Genomic DNA, 23,844 nt, shown 5'->3' on the forward strand with positions numbered 1-23,844 from the left:
ATTTTGCTCATCAAGTTTTTAAATTGAGAAGTGATGAGATGTTCCAATTAGGTTTGCAGATCAATTAATAGGTGGGTAGCCCATACTGGAGGTGCTGGAGAAGCAGATGATTGGGTTAGTCCTGAATTTGAAGATGCTCTGAGTGCTGAGCTATTTATAGAGGGTTTAATAGTTGGCTTTACCTTCTTAGTTTTGCCGCAAGGCTTTTGAATCCTAGGAGTTACTTGGGGAACCTGGAGTGGTGATATGTTATTAGGTGAAGTGGCCGCCAAATTCACTTGGGCACAGGGAAGCTCGGCAAATGAGGGCACAAGTAACGAAGCCTGATGGTTATCTGAAAGGATGGAGGCGTTCCCAAGTATTGGGGGAGAAAGTAAACTTGGAGTAAGGGAGAGACGTCTCTCGGTATTCTCAATTGCATTTGCCACCACCCCTATAGTTTTTTGCAACATTTTATCAATAGCAGTGAGACTAGGAAGAGGAGTGTTAGAGACTGCATTTTGTCTAGTGCGGGGGCGACTAGTCGCTGGCTTAGGTTTGCCCATTGTCTCATGCCTAATAAGACAAGGTAACAACTAATCAAGAGACCCACAAGGACTATAGCATCCCTCAATTATAGTACCAATTGAGCCAAGCCAACACAGTTGCCCACAAAAGAAATAAAACAGATTATAAAGTCACCCTGCAAAGAGCACAAAACAGTCCACAATGGTATTGTTACGTAACCTGAACCAGTCCACGCTTAGACAGCCAAGAGAGGTTGCCCAGTCCAGTCTCCTCCAGCCTCTGACGGCCTAAGATGGTCCTGCCCTTGTCCCGGGCTTCTCCCGGCGTGTCCCGGGACGAGGTTCCAGGCAGACCTTTATGCGCCTCCTGGCACTTGCAGATGACGTGCACAGCAACCTCACAGCAGACAGGGATGATGGGAATTGCAGTTCGGTATGGCGGAGCAAAGCCCGGCCAATGGAGACAGCGGAGCAAAGCCCGGCCTGGGATTCTGCTGAGGCAGGATACGACCAAGGATGGAGGCTCAACGAAGAGAGTCCCGGCCAAACAAGCGGCGGAGCTAAGCCCAGCCGACAGTTCAGCCCGCAGCAAAGAAAAGATTCACAGGGGACTCGGCCCCAGGCAGACCTTTATGCGCCTCCTGGCACTTGCAGATGACGTGCACAGCAACCTCACAGCAGACAGGGATGATGGGAATTGCAGTTCGGTATGGCGGAGCAAAGCCCGGCCAATGGAGACAGCGGAGCAAAGCCCGGCCCGGGATTCTGCTGAGGCAGGATACGACCAAGGATGGAGGCTCAACGAAGAGAGTCCCGGCCAAACAAGCGGCGGAGCTAAGCCTGGCCGACAGTTCAGCCCCCCAAGAAATTAATTAATAACATGGCAGATCCCCATCCAATCACTGCGAGAGAAGTGGAGGCGAGACGGGGTGGAAATAGATGACGAGGACTGGCAGGAGGCAGTGTCATTCCCTAGAGTGGTAGCCATTCCGGCGTGCCTCAGGTTGGTGCAGCTTAAAATCCTTCATAGAATATATATCACGGGGCCCGATTGGTGCTTTTGGGAAGATCCGATAATGAGGAATGTAGGCGGCGTTGCAGACATAAGGTGACATTCATGCATATCATTTGGGAGTGTGACTGCATTAGCTCCTATTGGAGCAAGGTCCATGACACCATTAACGCGGTGCTGCAGGTCTGTCTTTGCCCAGAGGTGTGTAGGTGCCTCTTGAATATATGGGAACCCACAGACCTGAACACTCACCAGACTCAGTGGGCCACACTAGGGTTCATGATTGCCAAAAGAAACATTGCACAATTATGGGGAGCTGCCCACTCTTGAAGCCTGGGAAAGAGACCTCGATTGGTGTATGTTTAGAGAGAAAACGGTATATTCGGCCAGGGGATGCCCCAAAAAATGGTCCCGTATATGGAGTCCCTGGAACGCATACCGCGGAGAGATTTGTGTGCCACACTGTTGTGCGGAGCAAGGTGACTCCCTAACCCCGTGACATTCCCCTCTTATACTCTGTAATGATGCGAAAACTCTCCTCCTGTGCCTCTTTACAATATATGATTTTATTGTAACCTCTGTGTTGTTTATTGAATCCGTTGTTTGTTTAATAAAAAGATTTATAAAAAATATATATAATTTTTCCTAGAGAAAAGGGATACCATCCGTATCGGCACACACAAAAGAACAAGTCTGCACGCGCAAGTAATGAGGGCAATACACAGATTTGCTCGCGACATGTAGGGTCGTCGTCACGCTAATTATTCGTAAGGACAAAAAAAGTGCCATTGCTCCGGTGGACACTGCGGGTCTGTTCTGGCAGCCAGTGGCGTCCCTCTCCCCTGGCAGCGTTCCCAGTCTCCTCACATGTGCGCTCTGCAGACCGTCGCCCCCAGACTCCGTCAAAGGGTCTAGCCGGCATGATTGTTTATTAACTTCCCTCCCATTCTTGTCAGGAGATTGTCGTATTTTTTGTGAGCGGTATATTAACACATCTTTCTCATGTTTCAGAGCGTGTTGCATCTTTTAACCCGTCATGTGCAGTCCAGGGTCAGAAAGCACGCAGCCAACCTGGGATAATTAACATGATCAGCATAGTAATGCTCAGCTGTTTCTGTTTGTGTGCATGTGTGTGCATGTGTGTGTGTGCCTGTGTGTGTGCATGTGTCTGTGTGTGTGCATCTGTGTGTGTGTGCATCTGTCCTGCCTGACACGCTCTTCGGCAAGGCCCAGTTGTGCTGAGTGAAAGAAGAGCCCCCCCCCATCCCCTCCCCACTCCAGTAAGCAGCCTTGCACCTTCCTTTGTTGGCCTCGCTGCCCCTGTGTGTGTGTGCATGCCTGTGCACATCTGTGTATGTGTGCATGCCTGTGTGCGTTTGCCTGTGCATGTGAATGCATCTATGTGTGTGTGTGCGTGCCTGCGTGTGGATGCTTGCGTGTCCAGGGCAATGCAATCCTTCACTTCTGTCAAGATTAACATGAAAATGAGTCACATTTGCCGTTGTCAGATTGAAATGACTGCTGATGTGGTCAGGCCTTGCCTCAACATGGGGTTCTGATTAGGTGTTTCCCGCCAGCCTGAAGTGTGTTTTCAGTCAGGCGGAGCTCAGTGTCGTGGTTTCTGCGAGGGGCGAGCGTGAGGTCTGACATATTTAGATCTCGCCTAGCATTGCAGCGCATGTGCAGCTCGCTCGGCGAAACATATTGTTAATGAGGCGATTTTAGATTGACTGGCATCACCGTTTATTCTAAACGGTGGCCTGTCATTGGAAAGGAGTATTTTTTGTTGCTGCCCTTTCCCCTTTTCGTCTGGCCCATCCGGACAGGATCGTCTGCTTTGCGACTGTCGCAAAGCAATTTCTTATCTTTAGGAGGCCATCTGTTTTCACTCAGCAGCGTGTTTATTTTTGCATCCCGCTTTCACTTAAAGTGAAAGCGCTATGCAAATATAAACAAGCGGCTGCCTTCCCGCAATGGTGAGTGCTTGTTGAAATATGGATACATATGATTGAACTGGGGCCCTCAAGCGCAGTAAGAAACGAGGATGCCTTAAAACAGAGGGGAACACATGGTTCTCTCTCAGTTAGTGTCCGAGATCCTATTGACGTTGTCGAAGTGCACCATGCTTTCCCATTTGGACTTGTCATCCGTGTCAGAAGTGTCACTCACTGAGCGCTGTGAAGCTGCAGCAGCAAATAAATAGAGCAGTCTTGTTTCCGGTTCAGCGCTTGTCTGCTCTCTCCCCGCCCGCCTCCACTTAAAAAACATTTTGCCCGGGGGTAGTTTAGGTCAAAGAGCAGTCACAGCTCAGATGTTGTCCGCAGTTATTTCGAGCCATAAATACATATTTTCACACCTCCGAGGCCTAGTCCGCAGTGGTCAGATGGTCATGTTCGAGTAAAGGGGACAGCTTGTTAGAGTCTTACAGATTACTGAATGGCAGCATTTTCCAGTGCGAACCATGTATTATAATTTAAGAACGCACATCAGTGATGCTAGTTCTATAATAACACATATTGCTGTATGATTTAAAATCGTTTAATGCAACTGAATAATTTCAGTGAAAATAATTGTCTGGGCTTCTCCTGTGATGAAAACAAATTTATATAATTAAAAATGCCATGGGGGCGTGGCCAAGCAGCGATCCATGATGGCTGCGTAGAGTAGAGCTCCGCCACCCGACCTTTCCAAAACATCTATCCGGCACATTTATCCGCGCCATCCGAGAGTGGATTCGCGCATCGGAACGTCAGCGATCACCATCCCGCCCGCTCAGGCTCACATCCGACACCTGGCACTGAAGTTACGGGGGCTGGAGCGGTGAGGCCTACCTGCCGGCCTGAAGCCGGGACACACAGTGCAGCGAGGGGCCGGGGCGTGGCTCAGCTGGGCCGGGGACTTCCCGCACCGGAGCGAGGCCCGGAGTATATCGCCGCTGTGGAGGGACTGCAAATCGCCCTATGAGGATCGGGACCCCGCTGTGACCTGTAGGCAGGTGAGGCCCGGTGTAGATGCTCCATCCAGCAGGAAGGGCCCAGGTACAATGAATCCAGCAGGAAGGGCCCAGGTACAATGCCGTCCTCGCACGGTGGGTTTAAAATCGGCGAGCGGCAAAGCTGCGCCACGAGGGCTGGTGGCACATCATCTTGCTCCCCCCACCCCCCCCGCCCCCACTGCGGCAAATTTGGACCGTGGTCACTGGGCTATGAGCAGGGGGGCCCACTGTGTTGAAGCTACGTACGTAACACCGGCATAGACCCAGGAAGTGTTGCGGCCATGTGAGCAGCGGCCAAGCTGGGGCAGTGGCGGTCCTGTATAATATCATCACTGGGACCTCCGGATGGGGAACGCCCCCCTCGGCAGACAGAAAGTGTGCAAGGCTGAGAGCTGGTACCGACCCAGGGGAGAGGACGCTCCGGGTCTAGTTAGGCTTTTGTCTCAATCCTGAAACCAGGTCCTACACTTGCAGCTTCACCTCCTAAAGGGGGGCTCCCCATGGGATATCCGAGACTGTGTTGTTTGTCCCTTCACCTGACCCATTGGGGCCTGCAGGACCACTGATTGGCCAGCCGGTGGAGGGCAGCCTGAGGCCTATACAGATGCCTACCCTGTGTAACCTGGTAGGGCCTGATTAACTACTAAGCTGCGTAATGGATCGGAGCAAAGGCTTTGGGGCCCGGGGGCTCAAGGGGACGCAAACCAACAAACTGGACCGCTACACTGTTCCCAAAGACAAGCAACAGAGCCGACTATCCAGAGGGGCCTCCCAGGGTGACCAAGGTGAAGAGCAACAGCAATTATCATTGAAAGACGTCCTGGACGCTATCACTGGAGTCAAAACCTCCCTTGAACACAAAATGGACTCCATGGCTATCGACGTGAACCTCATCAGGGCGGATCTGGGGAAACTGAACAAGAAGTTTAAGCAGGTGGAGATCACCGCCACAAGTCTCGTTGGAGATGTCAAACAACTCCAAGGAGAAGTTCGCAATTTACAAGACTTCCGCAAACTCACAGACTTAAAACTGGACTACTACAAATGCCGTCTACGGCGCAACAATCTCCGCATCCTGGGTGTTCCAGAGAAATCGGAGAGGCAGTCCCCTGACCTATTTGTTGAGGATCTCATCCTAAAGCATCTTCAGCCCAAAGGCCTCAGCAAGTTCTTTGTCATTGAACGGGCGCATAGGGTCCCGGCCGGCCGTCCCAGACCGGGCGCTTCCCCGTGGCCGATGTTGGCCAGGGTTCTGAGCTTTCGGGACAGGGATGTCTTCCTCCAGAATGCCAGGACGGGGGCCCCCATCCGCTATGAGAATGCAGACATAACCTTTTTCCCGAACTTCACACAGAGGGTGCAAAAGCAGAGGAGGTCGTTCCTCTCCATGAAACGAGTGCTTAGAGACCGAGGACTGAAATATTCGATGCTATTTCCAGCACGTCTTCGGGTCGAGGCGGATGGGAGGGCCTGGTTTTTTGAGCAACCCGAGGCAGTGGCAGACTGGATCGAGCACTGTGGAATGAGGAGCCCAGGCGGCCACGTCGAAAGAGAGAGTGAGGACAATCGCCCTGTCTGAGGAGAGGGCTGTATCGATAATTATCTCTGGACTGAATACGTTGGGCCTGGGGCGGGGTGGGTTTTGGGTGGGAATTCCCTATATCTGATCCTTCATGGTTGTGGACCCTCTTAGACTTGACACACTTAGCTCAAAGAGGATGTACACTTGACTTGTTGGGGACAGGGAGGCGGAGCGCTCTATTTCCCCCGTTTCTTCTATTTTTAGTTCTTTCAGAGGGCGACGGGCACTCCGCAAATTTTCGATGGGCAGTTCTAGGCCCTGAGTGCAGTGCAGCGGGGTGGAGGGTTGTTTGGTGGGGGTGTTTTGTTTGATTTTGGTTGTATTCATTGCATCAGCGACATCTATAGTAACTCTCGTAGAGGAAGTCGAAACTCGCGCCTCTACTCCTGTACAGGAAGTAGAGATATCTTTTAATCAGTCATGGCTACACGGAGAGATGTAGGAATTAAATTGTTAAGCTGGAATGTCAATGGATTAGGGGACAAGATCAAACGCAGTGTTGTTCTCCAGTATATCAAGCGCCAGGCCCCCGATATTGTATTGCTCCAAGAAACCCATCTCATTGGAAATGCATGCAAGGCCTTACATAGAGGGGGCTACATAATGTTGGCTCATGCGGGATTCACCTCCAGCTCAAGAGGAGTGGGTATTATGATGAAGAAATCCTTTCCTCTTGTGGTATGGGCAACCTGGACAGACGATCGGGGACGATACATCGGGGTTTCGGGCACATGGGAGGGACACCCCATCATACTCCTTTCGGTTTATGTACCGCCTGGCCTAAAAGCCACCACCTTTGGATTTAGGGACTATATTGATAGCTATTCCAGAAAGTCTGTTAATACTAGGAGGGGACTTAAACTCAGTAGTCTCGGGCGAGTTTGATCGACATCCCCCCCCGCACAATGAGCCCCACTTCATGTTGGCTTCCTGAATTTCTTGAGACCATGGGGCTGGTGGATAGCTGGCGGCCCTATCACCCAAATACAATGCACCTTTCATTCCGGGGCACACAGGAGCCTCTCGCGTATATATTCTTTTCTGGTCCCCGCATCTCAGATTGCTCACATCCATGAGATTAGACATCTGGCCAGGGGTATCTCCGACCATTCACCAGTTTGGCTTCACGTGGATCTTGATTATAAACAAGTGGGACGGGTGGCCCCCATCAACACGTGGTATTTCAGAGATCCCAAAATTCGCAAGCACTTCTCATAGTAATAGATAATTACTTTATTGACAATGAGGGATCAGTGGATGCTATGGGAAGCCTTCAAGATGGTGATTCGGGGTCAAGCCCTATCCCTAATCTCGGGTAAGAAGAAAGATCACCACAGAGAGATAGTGGCCATTGAGGCGGAGATTAGCCAATTAGAAACTGACCTGGACTCTGAGGTCACACCCGATAAACTCCACTATTTAAAGCTCCGACAGCAGGAATATAAGGCACTGGCGACTGACCAAGCAAGGGCCTTGGGAAGAGCTGCGCAGGGACGGTTATATGAGGTGGGAGATAAAGCTGGGAAACTACTAGCATGGTTGGACAAGAAAGAATGGGTAAGCCGACTAGTACCGGAACTTCGAGGGGAGGGAGGTAGCCCCCTCACAGATCCCCAAGGCAATGTTGATAAGTTTGCTGCCTTCTTCTGCGTAGTGTACTCTTCAACTACTCCCTATTCCGTAGAGGACGCACGCCAGATGATTGCGGACATAATGCTGCCCAAGGTATCAGTAGATGACTGTGACTTTTTGGATAGTAACATATCCAATGAAGAAATAGCGAAGGCAATAAGGTCCATTAGATCGGGAAAGGCCTCAGGCCCTAATGGGCTTCCGGTCGAACTATACAAACTTAGACCGGACAGGCTGGCCCCATATCCCAGGGCTATGTATGAGGACTCAAGGGAAAGGGGGCTCCTACAGATAGACCAGAGGACGGCCACCATCATCACTATCCATAAGGAGGGGAACCTAGAACTGACTGTGGGTCGTATAGACCGATTTCCCTCCTGAATGCGGAGCCCAAGATTTTGGCTAAGCTTCTGGCCAACCGTCTGATCACAGTGATTGAGACTCTAGTCCATCCAGATCAATCTGGTTTCATGCCGCATCGTAAACTGCGCTTAACTTGCGTAGTGTGCATGGAGTACTAGGCAGAGCAGCCTCCATCTTAGAACCAGCTGTAATAGTCTCCCTCGATGCCACCATGGCTTTCGACACCATTGAATGGCCGTATCTTTGGGCAGTTCTGGAGAAGTTGGGGTTTGGCCCGAAATATATTCAATGGGTGCAGCTTCTGTATGCTTAACCTCTAGCACAAGAAGTAGTTAATAACAAAAAATCTGCCACCTTTAAACTTGGGGCGGGGGACCCGTCAAGGATGTCCGCTGTCCCCCCCTCCTGTTTGCCCTTGCTTTGGAGCCACTGGTGGCCTGGATACCCAGAGACCCGATGATTCGGGGCATGCGTTTGTCCCCAAAGTGGGAGGACTGCATTTCGCTTTACGCAGATGATATCCTACTCTATCTGACTTCTCCGAGGCGGTCCCCGATTGTTGTCCTGGATATTCTGGCTATCTTCGGTAGGTTCTCCGGGTACTCTATTAATTGGAGTAAATCCCTGTGGTTCGTTTTGACTGGAGAGCCGCCTATCCCACCGATGGGGATGTCCAATTCAAATTCGTACAGAGGACTTAAAGTACCTGGGGATTTTTCTCTCCCTGGATCCATCGCTCCGTTACTCCCAGAACCTTCTCCCCCCCCCCCCCCTCACCCCCTCCTTGACTAGGCTGCGTAAGGACATAAACAGCTGGAAGTTACTACCGCTTTCCCTACTGGGAAAAGCGGCACTTTTTAAAATGATGCCTTTGCCTCGGTTTTTATATGCCCTGCAGAATTCCATAGATCCAGTCCCAGCGTCCTACTTTAGGGAGGTAGAGGGCCTTCAGCGGGACTTGTTGTGGAGTGGAAAGCCGCGTATCGCCCATAGTAAGCTCTCCTTGAATTGGTATGACGGGGGCATCAGCCTCCCTGATATTAAAAAGTATTATTGGGCGGCCCACCTAGATGCCATCAATCATGGCACCTACACGCGTCCCGGAGATCCAGGCCTTAACATGGATAGATGGCTCCTTTTGGGTGGGAACTATAATAGAGCCCTTTACTCCAAACCACAACGTTTTAAACTCACAGGCCCCACCAAACATTCAGTCCATGTTTGGCACACTGCCACTAAATGTCTTGGATGGAATCGCAGGCTCACACTTGCTACCCCGTTATGGGATTCAGAACAGCTGGGTAGTTTGTGGAAACGCAAAGGGTTTGACAAATGGGATCTCATAGGTCTCTCGTGTATAGGTGATCTGTGGGACAAATCAGATATTAAGTTGTTCGCCACCCTGCAACAGCAATTCGAGCTAGCTGACTCGGAATTCTTCCATTACACGCAGGTCAGACAGCTCTGCGTTCCCATCTGCAGCGTGGTACCACTCTTCCCGAGTCTTCCCCATTGGAGGACCGAGTCTTAGATGGTCACATCCCTGATAACACTATCTCATTGATATATAAAAAGTATATCAATAACATGCCAGACCCTCTTTAATCGCTTCAGGAGAAATGGTCCAGGGATGGAATCGAGATGGACGACAAGGAATGACGAGGCTGTTTCCTCGCCTAGAGTCGTGGCAAAACCAGCGCGCCTCCGACTAGTCCAACTTAAAGTACTCCATAGGATTTACGTAACAAGACCCCAGCTGGTACGGATGGGGAGAATGGACGAGGGGGACTGTAGGCGGGGATGTGGCCAGATGGGTACTTTTATGCACATAATTTGGGAATGTGACAATATTCAACCCTACTGGCGCAAAGTACAGGACTTGATCAAAGCAGTGTTATCCACGCAACAGCCTAGAAGCTCGTAGATGTCTATTGAATATTTGGGAACCGACAGATCTGAATGATTGCTTAACACAATGGGTCACATTGGGGCTTATGCTATTGCACAGCAGTGGGGAGTGTCTCAACCTCTAGAGGTGGGTGACTTGAAGAAAGTTCTGGATTGGTCTATGTTCAGAAAAAAGACGGTATATGTTGCCCGAGGCGGCCCTAAGAAATGGACCCGTGTATGGGGCTTGTGGAATTCCTATTGTGGGGGCATATGTCAGCCGCCCCTCTCCTTAGACAGTGAAGACCCCCCCTTCGCCCTAGACCTTCCAAGTGATATTTTGTACTGATTGATTTTACCTATCATCCCCATGTGGCCTGCCCTATTGCTTCCTCTGTAATGTACTTGATAAGCTGATGTTGATTAATAAAAAAGTCTTTAAAACATTTTTTCCATAACAATGGACTGGGACACGGAGGTAGAAATCACTGCAAAACTATCCTTGTTCAGGATCTCACCCGTTATTTCATACTAACATGTGTCCTACCAAGGGCGATTTAATGAAATCAAGCAACATATCATATAGGAAGTGAACATGCTAAAGCAATGCAGACATTTGTAGTTAAATAAAGTGAATCAATGCATAATTACATATGTACACCCCCATGCACATACCCACACGTATGTATAATAATATATATATATACTACTCGATATTTTGTATTTACATGTATTGTGTTCTCTGTCCCTGCAGTACATCAGGCTGGAAGAGGTTAATCTTTTGCTCTCTTCCCCTCCACAGCTGATAGGTCATCAGCGGGGCCTCATGTGCTGGCTCTGGTTCCTCCATCACCCGGTCTCTAGACCTCTTATTTCTTCAGCTCCGTGATAAGCATCAGACCGCTCGTGTAAAGGCAGACGGGAGTCGTTTTGCCACCCTCGATTTACTCTCCTCGATTACTATATCTAAAAATCATTTCTTTCCAACAAACATAGTCCATTTGTGGCTCAGTTTGGTTTACTGTTCAGAGCTGCCGGTGGCATGCTACTTCGTGGCGCTTTGCCTTCATTCCCTTCCTCATCAACTCCAAACTTCCCTACAATTAAAAATTTGCGAACATTCGTGACAAGAATTTTCAATTCTATTAAGGACTACGGAGGCGAGGATTAAGCTTCTCAATCTTTACTATAGAAGCTCACAGCAGCCAATGAAAACACAGAAATAAACCATGTGACAACCATAGAGTCTCTGCCATATAAGGACCCTGCCAGCCCATAGAGTCCTCTTTCTTTGGAACGATAGTTAAGTCCAAGCACGACCTGCTCTCGAGGATCACCGATAGCCAGGGCCTTCTCCAAACCAAGGAACTGTAAGCCCAACGGGGCCGAACGTCTTCCTGGATCCCGATCCAGACAACTTGCACGGGAGCGGAGCACCGAACGGTAGTCATCCAGTCACCGATAAACCATAATCCAGCTTACTTGCTGTCTGTTCCTGGAAGAAAGGAAAGGAAACACCCATAAAAGCTGTTCCAGAGAGCTCAGTAAAGCCACCTCACAGTATGAGAAAAACGGGGGGGAAAAAACAGTACACAGAGAAATGCAAATCCGTAGCATAAGCAAACATCACATGATGAAATATAAGCATCATAACATTTCATGAGTACAGCATGATGAATAAGCAGCATTACATCAAACAATGTATATCTGTGGGTGGGATAATCCTCGCCTCCGTAGTCCTTAATAGAATTGAAAATTCTTGTCACGAATGTTCGCAAATTTTTAATTCTATGTCAGGACCGGAGGCTCCGATTATGCTTGTTCAAAGCTGATCCACCACCATTGACGCAATATTCACAATGGGTTTATGGTAAAACGTTTTGAAGGTACTCTCATTAGACCAGTCAGCTGTATTCATGATATCTACCAGGCTGACACCTGACGAATACGCTTTCGAAGCCATGGCTCCGCGTGCAGAATGCGCTCCAAATCTGGAGGTATCAATTCCCGCTTCGCCCATGAGCCAACGCATCCATCTAGATAAAGTGGCTGGAGTCACTGGGCGAAATGGTTTCTGCAGAGCGATAAGCAACTGCCCCTGCATATTAGTACGAAATTCTTCAGTACTTACCTCGTAATCCTTAATACACTGTACCACGCACAATTTAGGATTAGTGGGAAAACTTGGATACGTGACTGAAGTGGTGTTGCACTTGGTTCTCCTGGATAGAATGAAAAGCACACCGTCCGGGGTAAATCTACGCCCTGCCAAATCCAGTGCCCGTACATCAGACACCCGTTTGCAAGAAACCAAACATAGGAGCATAGTTAACTTGGCCGAAAGTTGTTTCCGAGATAAGAATCTGTTGGAAGGCCAGGCTTCAAGAAATTTAAGGACCACCGAGACATCCCAGAGGTGAGAATACTTTGGGCAAGGAGGTTTCACCATCCTGACCCCTCTCAGTAATTTACATACCAGAGGATGTTCCCCTATGGGTTTACCGTCTAAGGGGAGATGGCCCGCCGATATCGCGGACCGGAAGTTGTTGACTGTCCTGTACGCTAAACCAGAGGAAGCTAAGGAGGCAAGGAAGTTGACCACTAAAGAGACATGTGCCGAAGCGGGATCCACGTCCCGTTGAGCGCACCAATCACACCATCTTCTCCAAGATGAGGAGTATCTCTTATGGGTGTTGGCCGACCAGGCCTCTTTGATGAAGTTGCTAGCCTCGTGTGAAAGGCCCGGGACACTCCATCTGTCCCTGAAACCCGCCAAGCAACGAGTGGGAGCTGGCCCGATGCCACCAAGGGATGAGGATTCTGAAGAGGGTCCAGCAATAGGTTGTGCACCCGTGGAAGAAGAATCGGAATCGCACAACTCATGGCTAACACTACCGGAAACCATGCCTGAGCCCTCCACAAAGGGGTGATCAATATGAGTTCCGCGCGAAAAGTCCTGACTCGCGCTAGGACCCTGGGGATCATGAGAAACGGAGGGAATGCATAGCAGAGAGTTGTCGGCCATTCCTGTAGGAAGGCATCCGTGGCTATCGCCTCTGGATCCGGCCTCCAACTGAAGAATTGGGGAACTTGCTTGTTCAGTCGAGATGCAAATAAGTCTATCAGGCAAGGACCCCAAAGTTGTGTCAGGCGTCGAAACACCGTGGGTAACAACCTCCAATCGCTGGAGTCCTGCAGATGGCGGGAATTCCAATCTGCTACCTGGTTGCTGGAGCCGGGAAGGTATTCTGCAACGACCGAAAGTCTGTTCTGCAGACAGAAATGCCAGAAATCCTTGGCGATCTCCGCCAACATCTTCGACTTGGTACCACCCAACTTGTTGACGTAGCGTACCGCCGATATATTGTCCATCCGGAGGAGGATACAACAATCCGCTTTCTGCGGTGAAAGACATCTGATTGCAAAAGAACCGGCTAATAGCTCCAGGCAATTGATATGTAAGCGCAATTCCTCCGAAGACCAGCGACCACCCGTGGTCAATGTGTCGCAACGGGCTCCCCAACCCCATCGGCTGGCATCCGATTCGATTATCACATCCGGAGCCGCTCCAAAAAGCGCTCGGCCGTTCCAGGCCTCCATGTGATTCAACCACCAATCCATCTCCAGCCTCGCCTCTTCGGAGAGAGGGATCTGTTCTGAGTAGCTGAGACCTTTCCGGAGATGTCGGATCTTGAGCCGCTGGAGGGCCCGGTAGTGAAGGGGGCCCGGGAAGATCGCTTGGATGGAAGAAGACAGTAGGCCCACCACGCGGGCCAACGATCTCAGGGAAGTCGTTTGCTTGCGAAGGACAAGTCGCAGTTCCCTCTTGATTGACTTTATCTTTGTCATTGGAAGCAAGAGCTGGCATGATAGAGAGTTTATCAAGAACCCTAGGAACTCTATGGATTGCGAGGGAACCAACATCGACTTTTGTGGGTTGACGATGAACCCCAAACTCTGCAGTAGATGTATCGCCCAGTAGAGGTGTGTTTGGACCGTCTGAGGGGAGGACGCCAAAATTATTATGTCGTCCAGATATATTATGAGGCGGACTCCTCGAGCCCTGAGAGACTCCACTACCGGTCTCAGAAGCTTCGTGAAGCACCACGGTGCTGACGAGAGGCCGAATGGAAGGACTTTGTACTCGTAACAAACTGTCTCCCAGATAAACTGAAGAAACCTCCTGTGGGGGGGAAAAATGGGAATGGACAGATACGCGTCCTTGAGGTCCAATCGGACCATCCAATCTCCTTCCTGGAGGAGATCGCGTAATAGATGGATGCCTTCCATCTTGAAATGCCTGTAAACAATCCAGGAGTTGAACTCTTTGAGGTTCAGCACTAATCTGGATCCGCCTCCTTTCTTGTCCACCAGAAAGACTGTGCTCAGGAACCCATGCGGGTGCACCACGGAAGGCGCAATCGCGCCTTTCCGTAACAAGCAGTTGACTTCTTCCGTGATGAAAGCGCGATCTTGTTGGGAAAAAGACAGCGGGGGCGGGCGGGACTTTTGCGAAGGGGAGTTGTACATCTCTAACTTGTAACCCTGTACAGTCTGCAACACCCATGCATCTTGCGAAATTTCGCGCCATTTGTCTAGAAAAAATGCCACCCTGCCCCCCAAAAGCACCTCCGAAAAAGGAATCAGGCTCACCTGAGTTTGCGGCATCATGCTGGTTGTTGGAGTTCCCTCCAAATCTGCCACCTTTGCGGAATCTGTTCCTTGAACGGCGGGAGGGGTAGAAATTGGAGGTATTGGCAGAATTGTCTTGGTAACCTCCTCTTTGCTGACCTCGCTGGGCGCCTTGATTGTAGCCCCGGCCGAACGAGCGCCCACGAAAGCGTCCGGCCCTGCCGAAAACCGGGCGGAAAGCCCGTTTCAAAGAACCTTGGGCCTTGTCCAGCCCACTGAAGGTGGCCACAAACTTTGTGAGTTCCTTTAAAAAAGGTTGGCCAAACAACAGACCTTGGGCCAGCGGACCTGATTCGGACGTGGCCAATTCAGCTAACCTGGGATCTAATTTCAGGAGGATGGATCGGCGCCGCTCCGTCGATAGCGCACAATTAGCGTTGCCTAATTGGCACACTGCCCGTTGTGCCCAGCCAATCAGCTCATCCGGATTAATCAAAAGGGCCGACTCTTTGGCCCGAAAACCCATCTCTAGAATCTTCGTCAGGGGACCAATGACGTCCAGCAGTTTATCCTGGCAGGACCTCCAGGACCTATCTAGGCCTTTCTTGGGGTCTTTGGAATATTTTTTCAAATATGTCAACATTGACGGGTCCACTTCCGGGGTAGCCGCCACTTTGTCCGCCAGGTCCGGCCTAGGGCATTCCGACCTCAGCCGAGTTCGCACATCGGTATCAAATGCTTGGCGCAGATGCGACTGGACATAGTCCGCCACTTCTTGTGACGGCAACCAGGAAGAAGAATTAGGGTGGATAATATCCGCCGGCTCAAAGGTGAGAACCTTGGGTGGCGAGGACGGGCCGGCATGCTTTTCCTTCCGTGCCTTTTTGGCTGGGCGAGGGGATTCCTCTTCGTCAGAAGTAGGGTCTGGGGAAGTATCGTGGCCATCATCCTCTTGCGAAATTTCAGTAATTGTAGCTTCCCTAGAAGCTGAGCGTTCTTGCTCCGCCATTGACTTGGCCAACTTTGCGAAATCAGCGGCGTGTGGGTTCGCCCTTCCTTTACCCCCAGATTTAGTGCGGGAGCCAGGTGCTGGCAGCCAACCTTGTTGCTGTGCATAAGAGCAAAGATGGCGTTTTAGGGGCCCCATCGCCCTCACCAAAGCCGTGTTTACTGACTGCTGGACACCCGCGTCCAATGCCTCAACGAGGTCATACTCCATCGACCCAGAGGGTTCCTCATCATAGTAGTAGTATTCCTCCTCATAGTACTCAGACATTGTTTCAGCACGAGTGCAGTAGATGACCCTGGAGGAAATGATTGGCTTATTCACCAATTATTAGAGTTCTAATATGAATTCAGGGGGAGTGGTAACCCCAGGCAAGCCCTAATCAGACACCCACAGGTGACTTCTGGATAAGTTTAGAATGTGGAGGGAGAGGGCTTGCAACAAAAACCCCACTCTAGGCAAAGCCTATGCACAATTTTACAGCCCCTGAGAAGGAATACACATCAAGGGCGTCAGAGGAGCAAAAACGAGCCGTTTAGGATCCAAAACGCTGCAATCCTGGGTCAGAAGCATGGAAAACGCTGCTCCGGCGTTCGTTGAAGTCCCAATGAGGACAATATGGCCGCCGCGCATGCGCGCTGGCCGAGGCTCGTAAAAGCTGAAAGGGGACTGCGCTTCAATCCGATGCGCGTCCCCGCTCCTCAATCTCCCGCTCCACTATAACCGGCAATGCGAGGGAACAAACCTCGCCGACACACACACGCGCGAAGGCAAATTTAAAATGGGAAGAGGGAAAAGCCGGTAGACGCGTACAGCGCGACACGCAGAAACGAGGGACAGTCCCACAAGAAGAACGTCTAGCTCGCAATAGCGCGAACGTCTAGCTCGCAATAGCGCGTAATACAACACAATGCCAACAACAAGGCTTAGCGATAAAGGCAACTTGCGATCAACAGTTATAAAGAGAAAAGGTAAAATGCACTTAACTGGCTGCGGAGCAGCAAAGAAAGAGGACTCTATGGGCTGGCAGGGTCCTTATATGGCAGAGACTCTATGGTTGTCACATGGTTTATTTCTGTGTTTTCATTGGCTGCTGTGAGCTTCTATAGTAAAGATTGAGAAGCTTAATCGGAGCCTCCGGTCCTGACATAGAATTAACACCACCTCGCCCCCACCAGCATGCCACCATCTGGCTGTACGTCCCCCCTCCCTCCTCTGCCATGTACCCCAGTCCTGTGCTCTCCTCAGACTCCTCTCCCGCATTGGTCCAGCTGAGCCCTCTCCGCCCCCTCCCTGGCAGTATCACTGGCTGCGTCTGCGAGGGAGCGGGGAGGGGGAGCCGCGGGTTCTGGCAGCAGGCACCTGTGATTACCTCTCCAGTGTTCCCTTCACTCTGGACCCCCTCCCACCTGCACCCGCTCTCAATGGCGGCTATCCTGCCACAGTGACCATGGAAGGCAACACGGCGCAGGACATGACAGGTCAGTAATGCTGCAGGCATCTGCGTCTCATCCGCCACACCCCCTGCCTCACTGTCCCTTTCTTCCCTTCCTCCTCAACTCCAGTCTCCCTACAATTAACACCACCTCGCCCCCCCACCAGCACAGCTCATCTCGATGTTTGTATATAGACATGGCTGGGGTTATTCTTAAATAGTATAAACTAACCTCTGTGTATGCCGATCTGTGGCACTCTTTTTATGTCTTTTTCTCTCTCTGCCCCCCAACACACTTTGTTTTTTTAACTTTAATAAGCACGGCACCGTCTTCACGGACACCGCACTATGCAATGCAATAGGTGTTGCTTTTGGTATTGTAAATAACAATGCCTTTCAATTTTTTTAAAGGCATTGCAATATCCAACATCAATAGCTCAAAACAATGTCATTGCGAGACCTATTGCATTGTAAATGCTTGTTGTTATTTCAAAGCATGTTCCTCTGGTCAGAAATGTGAGTTAACTCTTGTTCCCGCCCTCCTAGATGGAAACGAACGCCTAGGTGTCCTTAGGGCAGGGCCTGAGCTCGGGCGGCGTTGAATGAGCGGTGTTATCGGGGAGTCTTACCTACTCCTGTAAAATTAGTAAAGCAGGGTGCAGTAGTGTTGGGGTGCATAGAGAGTGCAGAACGACTAGATGAACTTTCATTTAGAAGTTTTAGGTAATTCACAGAAATATTAGTTTGTCTAACCACAAAATCTCCCGAACTGCTGGTTGATGGCTGTTTTCAATGACCTCTTGACCTCTCTGTGGATGTTAGAGGGAGAGAAGAGAGAGAGAGAAAGAAAGAGCACTTTACATAAGTACTACTTCCATTACAGAAATCTGCCAGGTGGGTGATAATGTGCTGCATGTCTAAACACTTATAAGGTCCCAAAGGCAAAACCTATTGGCTATGCCAATGCTTGTTCTCTTTTCTTTTCTCCATGCAATTAAGCCATTGAGAAGGTTTGGTGCATTAAACACCCTAGAAATAGTTTTACTGTTCTTTATTCTTTTTATTTCTTTTCTGGATCGCATACTTCATGCTAATGTATTCCGTTGTGATCTAGAGTAAATCAGTTTACTCAATCTTTCTTATAGTACAATGATTACGAGTTTGGAATCACTGAACCCTGAATGACCTACAGGTAGTTTTCCAAAGTAGTGTTTCATGTTTAGATGTATTATCTAGGAGAAGACGTGGATTAAGAGAAAGTGTGGCCATCAGCCCCTCACCACCTGCTCATGTTTCATACCCTCCTCTCTATTCTATGTCATACTTTTACCTCTAGGAAAAGTTCACTTGCCTGTGGTGACAAGGGTAGGCCATCGTTTTCCCATCAGTTATTCCTGCTTTGGGATTAGGATCTGCTTAGGGATTGCTCGTTATATAGGATTCACCTAATGCAATATCGGCCCTGTGTCCACCACCCGCTGCTCATTGGGCATTGAACATTGGGACCCTTCCCCCTTATTTGTTGTGTATTGTGATTGTGGAAAATTACGACTGGGTATGGTATGTGTCCTCTACATCCTGGGGATTTCCCAAGTCCCTACGATTCGTGGAGAATCTCTCAAACGTTCATAGATGCTATGAGTGCAGAGGCGATGGAGGGATTACTGTATTTACTGCTACTTCCCTGCACTTTATCACAGGTATGGCCTGTTCTTATAAGCAGAAATCTTGATTTCTAGGTCTTGCCTAGGCAGCGTGCATGCACTGCTCCAGGAGTGCCTTTAGCCATCGGTCTTCACTATTCAAGCACTGCACTCGTGCTTGTGGCGGCATCCACCTTGCGGGAGCGAGCAGCAGCGTGCCACAAGCACGAGTGCAGTGCTTGAAAAGTGAAGACTGCTCTCCCAAGCGTGCGCGCACCACTCGCCAGGTCACCTCCTGCTCCCCCTCTCTCTCACAACCTCTTCCTCGGCCAAAGGCTTGAATGTGCCCCTGCTTAACGCGTCCAGCAATCTGTAGCCGTCGCTGAATTGGGAGTGACCCGGGGAGATTTAGTCATGGAATGGGCGGTGATAACCTACCCTGCTGCCGCCTTTTGTGTTTTAGATAGGATGAAAAGTGTCGCAGACGCTTGACAGGGTCCGGGTTGGTCAGAGCGAAGTGCAGGGTTGTGGTCTTTTTTTTTCTTGCAGTTTACTTTAGTGCGAACTCGACCCAAGGTTATCATGGCTGACTTAACATATCACGTTCTTCATGACACCCATACGCAGGATGCATCATGCAATGCACATAGATCCCGAATCAACGTAGCTTTCTGCAAAGCTGTCATATCGTGTGACACCTCAAGACCGTTGTTGATTTTTTTTTTTTATTACTTAGCATTGATATATAGTCCAACATTTCAAAGCATCGTTGTATTAACTACAATCCCCAGTATGGAAAGTAATGTTGGATAAAAAAAAACATTTGGAGCGCGTATAACAGGACATGCAACTGCACCAATTCCAGCTGTCCCAGATCAAGAGGGGATGCCACCGAACGACACCTTACCTCCCGTTTTAACAAAGAATCTTGACAGCCTGATTTCCCCAGCTTGCTTTCGATTTTATCGGACTTCGATGCGGTAGTGATTTGTTTCCATTACAAAGTCCTTAGCAACGACGCAATATCACGTGACCAGCATCATGCGACGTTATGTCCTATTTCTGTGCGTAGTGATTGGAACATCTTTTAGGTAAAAACTATGCCTTGTAAGTGATTTTCAATCATCAGTTAATCTTATGTGTACATGATGGACAGACATGAAGAAAATAAACGTGCAGTTTTTCCTGTTTATTTCATCTGAAGGTTCTTTTCACTCCCTTATGTACATTTCTATTGTCCTCCCTATCGAGGATAATAAAGAGGGCTAGACACTATTTTTTTTTTGCTTAGGAGGCTTGCTTTATCTTGTGATATTTTAGGGAAGGGAGTTCATGTACATGTGTCCTTCGTAGTTTTGTTGGCACTACATTTTTGCAGTTGTTCTTTAATTTTTATGTTACATTTTCAAGGAAGTGAATTATGTTTAATTAAGACATCTAAAGGTTCATAAAACACTCAGATATCACATTAAAATTAAATATCAAATCACTTGTGATTTAATGCCGTATTACAAATACAACTAGGCCAAATATTTATTTTTTGAGAATTTAATTTTGAACAAATGAACACTAAGGGACCAAGAGGACCAGAAACATTCAAGAATTCATTTTTAGTTTTCTTTGTGCTCCCAAATGTCATGTTTGTATATATTCAAACGATGCAACGTAAGTACCAGTCAGACCATTAATAAACTATAGATGACTTTCAAGCAATGTCACATTAAATAGTGAAAACCTGACACTTCCAAATGTGCTAGATTTACTCAATTTCAGAGAGTTTTTGCCAATGTACACAAGATCATGAAACATAGAAACAACCCGAGAAACATAGAAACAATCGGATTTTACCCTAAATTGGGGCTTGTCAATAAGAAAATGTGTGTAGGTCCAAAATAACTGATCTCTTGTATTCTAACCAGGTCTAGCATACTCCTTTGTTTCGACATAGCCAACTCATTTTCACTGTTGCATACAGCTTGCGAATACATACCAGCCAGACTTGCAATTCAGAACTAGGGCATTACTGCCATGTGAGGCATTTAAGACAGCTGTTTTTTTTAAAGGTCTTTAGCAAAGTTTTAAAAGAGTACCCTCCATTAAAGTAGTTAGATCCACGAAGATCAGTCATAGCCTGCTGTGTTCCTTTTGAAGTAATTTTCCAGTGCTGCTTCCATTTTCTTTACTAGTAAATAACACTCTGAGATATCTATAGTCCAAGACCACCGCTAGTCTGATATTTCCAAAGATTCAATAAAAATTAAATTTCTTTCCCATAGATATCATAATTTGAATTCTTGTCCAAGTAATAGTCAAATGATCTTCGTCACAGTACGCCTGTAGAACGTTTAATTGCCTTTGGTGTCCAATTGCGACTAGTCAAGAAAGACAGATTGTCTTAACTTTTTGACTACATTGAATCGTTATAGGAATCCGGTAACCCCCATTAAGTCATTACTGGAATCCAAGGACCCCGTCTTAAGCAGGTTCAATGATATTTTTTTTAATTCACAAACAAACACAAAAAAGTCTACAGTTTCATTACAATTTGAAGGTTGCATTATTGATCATTAATCTGAGGACACCAACTTAATTTATAGTCTGTTATTTCAAATTCCTTTGTGTTTATGGAACATTTTACAATTTTCAATTTTGCTTATTTATTTTTGCGCACTTTATTAATTTGTTAATATTTTGTAATACATGAACTGCACAAGAGGCCTGCTCTTTGGGATACTGTTGAGACATGCGTATTACAACAGGAACAAGTGTTTATTGACTGTAGCTGTTACTTCTATATGCTTCCGTCCTTAAAGAGCCCAAGCAACTGTATAATCTATATATTCTAGCCTGAAACCACACTCCCCAATTGCACTACATTCCTGCCTCATACTCAGGCAACCACACACCTTCTCACTTCCCTCATACACACTGATACAACTAAACCTATGCCTCAAAATGCTACTCTAAGCTAAGCCAGCTCAAATCTCTAAACCTCAAAGGAGCATAGCGCTATTGGACTATACAAACCATCATTCTCCATGGAGCCATCTCCTGTCCACGGTCACTATGCCAGCCACTCTTTACACACACCATTCTTTGCTCCAGCTCTTGGGTAACCAATAGACGTCTGCTATTCAGCGCCAATATGCCCCTTTGCGGGTGAAAGTGCGCTTTACAAATACACGTTATGTTATGTTACTATGATGAACTGCCCCCACCTAACAATAAAAGTTATAACAAAAAAGCATTAGAACAGGCAGGGAAAAATTAACAGCATCGCATAAACAAAAAAACTAGAACACATTTTTGGTGTTAATTCTGGTTTTTATTAGGGTACTTCAGTTGTATATAATGTTTTCTAGGTTATATATAAGGTTATAGTTATAACACTTTTTTTATTAAAACATAACTTTTAAACATGCTGCACAACATTCCCAATGCTCTACAACACATATTAAAACCGTTAACAAAGCCAATAGCTCTGTCTAAACACTTTTAAGGCCCCAAAGGTGAGACCTATTGGCTATGCCAATGCTTGTTATTCAAGGCATAGATTCTGAATGTGCTCAGTGTTTTACTGCTGGGCTGCACTAATTGTGGATGTTACTTTACAGAAATTATTCAGGTCTTAGAAAGAAGGGTTTAGGAGGCCTTGCTTCTCAATTGCCTTCAAGCAGACCATTGTCAAAGTACCATGCTAATATATATCAGTTGGGTGGAACATTTAAATAAAATTGTCCTTAACAGTTGATCCTCAAATGTCTGAAGCAGTTTATTGTACACAATGCATTCGAGGAAACTTAAAGAAAATCATAAGGTGGTCAGTCCATATTTACAAGGTCCCAATTTGTTCTTCCCTTTATTACAGAAAAATGAAAGGGTCGGACAACCAAGAGAAGCTGGTTTATCAAATTATTGAAGATGCGAACAACAAAGGTACATTTTTCAAGATTCTTTTCTCGATTTTTAGGAATGCCAGGTACTACATGCGGCATGACCGCAACCCGTTTTCAGGAAGGATTATATCGATATCCCGAATGAGGCACGGCGCTTACAAAGGGCGTGTCAAACAACTTCCGAGGGTTGAGTGTGGTTGTTGTATTGCTTAGGGTTGCTTGAGATGCAAAGTGAGGTGAGGTGGGGTGTTGGTGAATGTTAAGGGAGTCTGTTTGCTTGGGCCCCTGTTTGCTAGAACCTTTCCTTTCTGGGAATGTGCACTATTGCGGGATCACTGCACAGAAAGAAAGCATATAGTGTTAAAGCTGGGGAGGCCATGAGGCTCGAGGAAAGGTGATTAGAACTAATTCAGAATGTTTGTCAGACCCTCAGCGAGCACACACAGTATTACAAAATAGTTGTACACATAATAATTGGCCACACACTATGAAAAGGGAAAAGTTTGGAAGGTAATCCACTAGTACCTTTCTGACTCCGTATTGTAGCACATGCCTTTGTCATCTTGTGAGAATCTATTCCCTCCTTAACAACCATGTCTTATATGTTTTTTTACACCAGCCATATGTAATATTCACAGCCACGTGATACTATACCTGTTTAGCCTGGGGCTGCTTGTAGACTGATCCAAATCTTGACAGACTTCATCTCTAAAGCATTGCTACGCATGATGTTTGGGAAGGTGTCTCCTTCCTCTCACAGTCCGCTGCTGTCTTTTGTGAAAGGATTCTTAAATTGCTAAAGGCAGCTATCCTGGGTATACAAGCTACTTTACAAACCATCCACCTAAGCAATTCAGAGGTGATTGATAGTCATGGCCATGTCTGTCCAGTTTGTTCTTCATGACTGACTTGAGATGCAGCTCACCCTCCCAGGGTTGGTAAAAGCACTCTCCATATCTGCAGGTCCTACTATTTGGAGAGATCCTGTGGAATCTGATTGGTGGTTCTTGGAAGTGAAGCTATTAGTAAGCAGCCTTTTCTACTCTGCCCCAAGGCCCTACCAAAATTCTTGACTAATGCTTGCAGAAGAATACGCCATAAACATAAATGAACTGGAAGGGTAAATGTTTTTTGAAGGTTTTACTCAAAAGAAGTATGGAAGTAAATCCATAAGATCAGGTTTTTGAACTGGAGGGGTACTGGAGGGGCATAGAGTCCGAACTTACGGAGGTCCTGGGGTGGGAGGTGCCACATG

General features: G+C 47.9%; 1 protein-coding gene across 1 annotated transcript in view; it reads left to right on the plus strand.

The window, feature by feature from the left end:
* The window catches only part of POLR3F (RNA polymerase III subunit F), a 159,985-nt gene that overhangs the window by 37,918 nt on the left and 98,223 nt on the right, over positions 1–23,844 (plus strand). Inside the window, exon 4 of the mRNA XM_085611768.1 lies at positions 22,562–22,629. Within this exon, the coding sequence (XP_085467894.1) occupies positions 22,562–22,629 (68 nt within the window). The remainder of the gene's footprint in view (positions 1–22,561; positions 22,630–23,844) is intronic.

Source organism: Triturus cristatus, chromosome 6 (genome assembly GCF_964204655.1).
Source record: "Triturus cristatus chromosome 6, aTriCri1.1, whole genome shotgun sequence".
Taxonomy (NCBI): Eukaryota; Metazoa; Chordata; class Amphibia; order Caudata; family Salamandridae; genus Triturus; species Triturus cristatus.